The 4,703-nt window shown below is 59.4% G+C and overlaps 1 protein-coding gene across 1 annotated transcript; it reads right to left on the bottom strand.

Annotated features, from left to right (window-relative positions):
- Positions 1-288: 288 nt before the first annotated feature.
- LOC123144785 (zinc finger protein CONSTANS-LIKE 3) lies at positions 289-1,814 on the bottom strand. The gene is made up of 2 exons (XM_044564023.1): positions 1,025-1,814; positions 289-933 (listed from the first exon to the last, which is right to left on the bottom strand). The coding sequence occupies exons 1-2, from the start codon at positions 1,652-1,654 to the stop codon at positions 601-603; spliced, it is 963 nt and encodes a 320-aa protein (XP_044419958.1). The 5' UTR covers positions 1,655-1,814; the 3' UTR covers positions 289-600.
- Between the last annotated feature and the right edge of the window lie 2,889 nt (positions 1,815-4,703).

Raw genomic sequence — 4,703 nt, 5'->3', positions numbered from 1 at the left:
AAATAAAGAACTGCAGATACTCATGAGCAGACTATAAAACAAAATTTGGTTTGGTTATACAGTAGTGCATATGCAATCAAAGTGGAATAAATCAATTGCAGTTGACACTAAATCCAGTAGAACTTGATATTAAAAGGCTGCAGCGCATAATGTCCGAATGCTACAGCAATAAGTGTCAATGTTGAGTAATCATCTATACAAAAACTATGCTGAAAACTGCTAAGTGTTGAGAGCCTTTCCCCTTGTGTGATCTGGACCGTAGGATGTGGATTGAATGAAGATTAGAAGGGTAAAGTTGCAGCATGACTTCACTTGATAAAGGCACTGGATCTCAGTCCTGCTGCAACACCCAACTGAAGGTCACAGTTGCTGAATACTACTCCCATGGAAGAAAGGCAGGGTACAAATACTGGATCGGGGTGAAGAAAAACAGTGAGTACATCAGGTCGGCACGGTCACGGCACTAATCCCATGGAACAAAACTGTACAGATTATTCAATGTTACACGGAGCGCGCGTCGCAGCCACCGCACGCGCGCGCACTCGGATGGATGCGCGCGCCAAAACTACAGCAGAGTCGCCGTCGCCGTCGCCGGTCTCCTCAGAAGGACGGCACGACGCCGTAGTCACCGTCCGACGCCAGGTGCGCCGACGACGCGGGCGAGAACGGCCCGTCCCGCTCCAGCGCGTCGTCCTCGGCGGTGCGCTTGGCGAACCGGCCCTTGATGCGCGGCCGCGTCTCGGCGTACGCCTTGCGGGACGCGTAGCGGATGGTCTTCTGGAACCTCCGGTTCTTGCGCTTCTCCCGGTACCGCATCAGCCGGGCCTCCCGCTCCTTCCCCTTGCTAGCCACCACCGCCACCGACGGCGCCGGCGCCGGGGCCCCGCCGGCTGACAGCGCGTCCGGCACCACCGCGACCTCGGACGTTGACATCTGCAAAGGCGTGGCAGACATTATTTATCACCACGTACGTCCATGTCAAGAAAACCATTTTGGTGAGACGAGGTATGGCAGAAAGGCTTACGCTGTGGTTCATGGAGTGTTCGGGGTAGAAGAGAGCGCCGCCGGCGACGTCGAGCTCGGAAGGGGCGACGGGCACCCCGATGGCCTTGATCCCGTCCATAGACCGGACGAAGTCCAGATCGAGGTACGCGTCCGAGTCAGGGAAGAAGGTAGCGGTGCTGTCCTCGGGGCTATCGCCAGGCTCGGGAAGAAGCCAGGAGGCCGCCTCGGCCTCGTTGCTCCCGTCGTCGTCCGCGTCCTCCTGCGTCGCGGCGGCGGAGGACGGGGAGGGGGCGGGCTGGGGCGGGTCGGCGAGCGCGCCGAAGAAAGGCGTGACGGGGAGGCGCTCGTGCCGGCTGGCGAGCGGGTTGGCGGAGTGGATGTCGGCGTCGCACGTGGCGCAGAGCGCGGCGGCGTCGGCGCGGCAGGTGACCGCGGCGGGCGCGTGCTCGCAGACCTCGCAGAGCCAGACGCGCGCGTGGCGGGAGCCGGCCCCGTGAGCGCGCGCGTCGCACCCGGCGCAGAGGTAGGCGCCGTCCGACCGGCAGTAGAGCCGCGCCGCGTCCACGGCGCACGTGTCGCACGGCCGCCCGGCCAGCCCCCAGAGCCCCCCTCCTCCTCCTCCCACCACCGTCTGCTCCTCCACTTTCATCTCGCTCGCCGCAGATCTCCGGCGCTCAGGTCGGCACTGCTGAGGGCAGGGGATAAAGATTTGGTGCGTTTCTTTCTGCTGGGTGCTCGGTGCCTGGGTGCGGGCGCGGGTGGGTTTTGAGGGGTCTGCGGGCAGGGAGAGCACATGGTAGGGGCGGGGGCTCCGCTCGGGTGCCGTGGGCGAGCGCGAGACACTTCGGGCGCCCGGTCGCTGTCGCGCGGGGGCGGGGCCACGGGGCCTGTTCGTTTGCCAAACTTGGCTAAGTCGAGTTAAAAACAAGCTTATTTTACTACGAGCTTGCCTCGGCTGAGCCGGTAGCATGCATATGTTTGCCATTGCTGTCGCCTGATTCACTCCTTTTTTTTTTGCGGGTACCTGCTTCACTCCTGCTTTACTGCATACCATTCCTCAGTCGGATCTGTTTACATTTGCACGCTACTCCGACGTCGACGTATATGATTCTGGGCACCAAACTTTCAGTTTCAGGTCGGCGGCCTAAGACCTTTTTTGTTCACGTCAGCTGCACAGCCGGTGATAACGCAGCACACCGGCGTGAGGCCGTTAGTCACGGCTATAAACTGAAGCCATTAGTGAGACGTTTGGCGCGAGCTCGCCCATCACCGGCTCGGTTTGCCTCGCCGGGACGGAATGGGGACGCGTTCCGTTGGGCGGATGCATCCCGGCAGTGCACCGTGCACGCAGGCAGGCACTGGCCACTGGGCACCCGTCACCTTTTTTGCGCTGGAGAAAGTTTGCGATGCCCTTGCCGAAAAAGTAGTAGGCGGGTCCAGTTGTCACTTGTCCTGATGCCATTGCCAGGCCAGGCACGAGGTGGGGATGCGACGGAGGTGAGGGTGGCAGGTGGGGGGCCGGCAAGTCCGACTGTCGTGCTCACCCGTGGATGCTGGCTGTAAGCCAGGTGGCGCCAACTGGTTGGCTTCTTGGCTCCCGCCCTTATCTCTTGCGGATGCGATGCTGCCATGTCAGCCACCCCGTGGTGGGGGACGCCGGATTCCAGCGAGATCTGGATCCTTCCGGTGGTAGCAGTAGCACCGGGGATGGTTGGTGGGCGATACAACCAAAATGGACATCTGTTTTGTCCGGATTCTTTTCATTTGGGTCAGTAAAACGGACATCCAAATCCGAATCTGATATGTAGATGCCCCAACGCGTGGCCGTATCCTAAACTTTATGTCTGATTTGGACTAAAAACCCCGAAAAAGGACATTGGAAAATAGATTAAAAGGGAAATATATTACAATAACTTAATTAAAAAGTCCACGATAGTCATGGCCGCACATAGAACTTAAGTTGAAACTAAAAAAAGACATAAAAAAGGTATATCTGCCCGCCGCCGATGCCATGGCCGTCTTGACACGCCACCGTCCCCGTCCTCTTCGTTTGTGATTAGGTCGATGTAGGGAGGCGGCGGCCAGAGGTGGGACGGCGGTCCCCAAACTAGGGCGGACACGGCATGCGCAGGCTGTGGTGGTGGTGGTGGTGGTGACCACGGCGCCCGCGCGGCCTGCGGTGCTGGTGATGGTGGTGAGGGCGGGCTACGTGGCATCGTGGTCGTCCACGACCACGACTACCCATACATCGTAGGGTTCCATACCGGGGTGGGCAGCCGGTCCTCCATCATCTCCTCCTTCACCTCTTGCTTCACATCCAGCTCCGGGACGTAAACATCTCCGGCGGTCGAGAGCGCCATCATCTCGTGCAGCTCCTCCCATTGCTCCTCCTGGCTGCGCTTGAACTCCCTCTTGGAGTCCATCACGTCCTGCACCAGCCACTCCTCCTCGCCCGTCATGGTGGGAGGTGGCGGTGGCGCCGGAGACGGGAAGGGAGAGAGCGTCGGCGTCAGGCCGCGCACTCTGGGTGGGCTCGGTGCGCGGGGCGGGCTAGGAACACGGTCGACAAAGAACGTTTGCCGGGGCATGTCGTGCTCGTCCTGGAACCATGTGTCCCAGAGGGGCGAGTCGACGTCGTAGCGTCGGTCGGCGAGGAACTGACGCGGGATCCGTGCGCGCCGGCAGGTGATCTCCTAGAGGCGGGTGAGGCCGCTCGTCGGGATAGGGGAAACGGGCACCCGATCCGGGCTCATATGGCACCAATTGGGAGTGGGTATCGGACCACGGCAGCGGGGTGTCGGTCTCCCAGTACCGACCGCAGATGTCGACCTTCATGTACGACCGGGAGCGTGGCCCGACCGCCGGAGGTGTGATCAAGAACGTGGTCGGCGAGGTGGAGTGGGTGGTCGCGCTTCCAGACGAGGCGGATGACGATCCTGCCTCATGGTCGTGCATAGCCTTCTTGCCGGGCACCGACTTCCAGAAGCCCATGGAGGCGGCCAGAGGGGAGCGAGGAGAGCGGTGGCGCTAGAATAGGTTTTGGTGTCGGCGAGGGAGGGAGCAATGCGTTCTGTGGATGCGGTGGGGAAGTGGACTGGCCAGTCCATGGTTTCGTCGTGAAAAAGGACGAGGCCGAGGCGGCTGGGTGGCTGACGCGCGGGCATGCCCATGCGTGCGGATTAAATGGGGCAAGTGGAAAGTAGTTGGAGACCGACAGGTGGGCCTGAGATGGACGCTGAGAGGACGTGTGCGCGTCCGTTTGCTGTCCATCTGGCCGCAAAGTCGGGTCATATTTGCTCCCGATTTGGGTTGAGCTGAAGACAAAACGGATGGATTTCGTGGATGCACTACTGCAGGATGCTGCTAACGCGACACTACGATCAGAAACCCATTGATGAAACTGTGTGCGATGCATTAATCGCAAACGGGAATGTAAAAAAACCATCAAAAAGATGCAAAACGTTTGCGATGGCGGAGACATCAAACACGGTTTAGATTTTAGTTATGTGTGCGATGCGGGGCATACGATTGATACATAAGAACTGTTTGCGATGAGGTAGAACAACAGAAACGGGCAGCCATATCAATGTGTGTGCGATATACGACATACAGTTCGCTCCGATGAAGTGTGTGCTATTAGGGAATGCAACAGAAACAGTCAGGCAGATCAAGGTGTGTGTGATATACAGCATACGGTT

The sequence above is a fragment of the Triticum aestivum genome, chromosome 6D, assembly GCF_018294505.1.
Source record: "Triticum aestivum cultivar Chinese Spring chromosome 6D, IWGSC CS RefSeq v2.1, whole genome shotgun sequence".
Classification (NCBI taxonomy): Eukaryota; Viridiplantae; Streptophyta; class Magnoliopsida; order Poales; family Poaceae; genus Triticum; species Triticum aestivum.
This window is presented reverse-complemented; position numbering and strand designations above follow the sequence as displayed.

Excerpts from the sequence above, each read along its gene's own strand:
- LOC123144785 (XM_044564023.1), bottom strand. The coding sequence starts at position 1,654 with ATGAAAGTGGAGGAGCAGACGGTGGTGGGAGGAGGAGGAGGGGGGCTC. Across the intron at positions 934-1,024 it reads AACACTCCATGAACCACAGC|ATGTCAACGTCCGAGGTCGC; the intron begins GTAAGCCTTTCT and ends ACGCCTTTGCAG.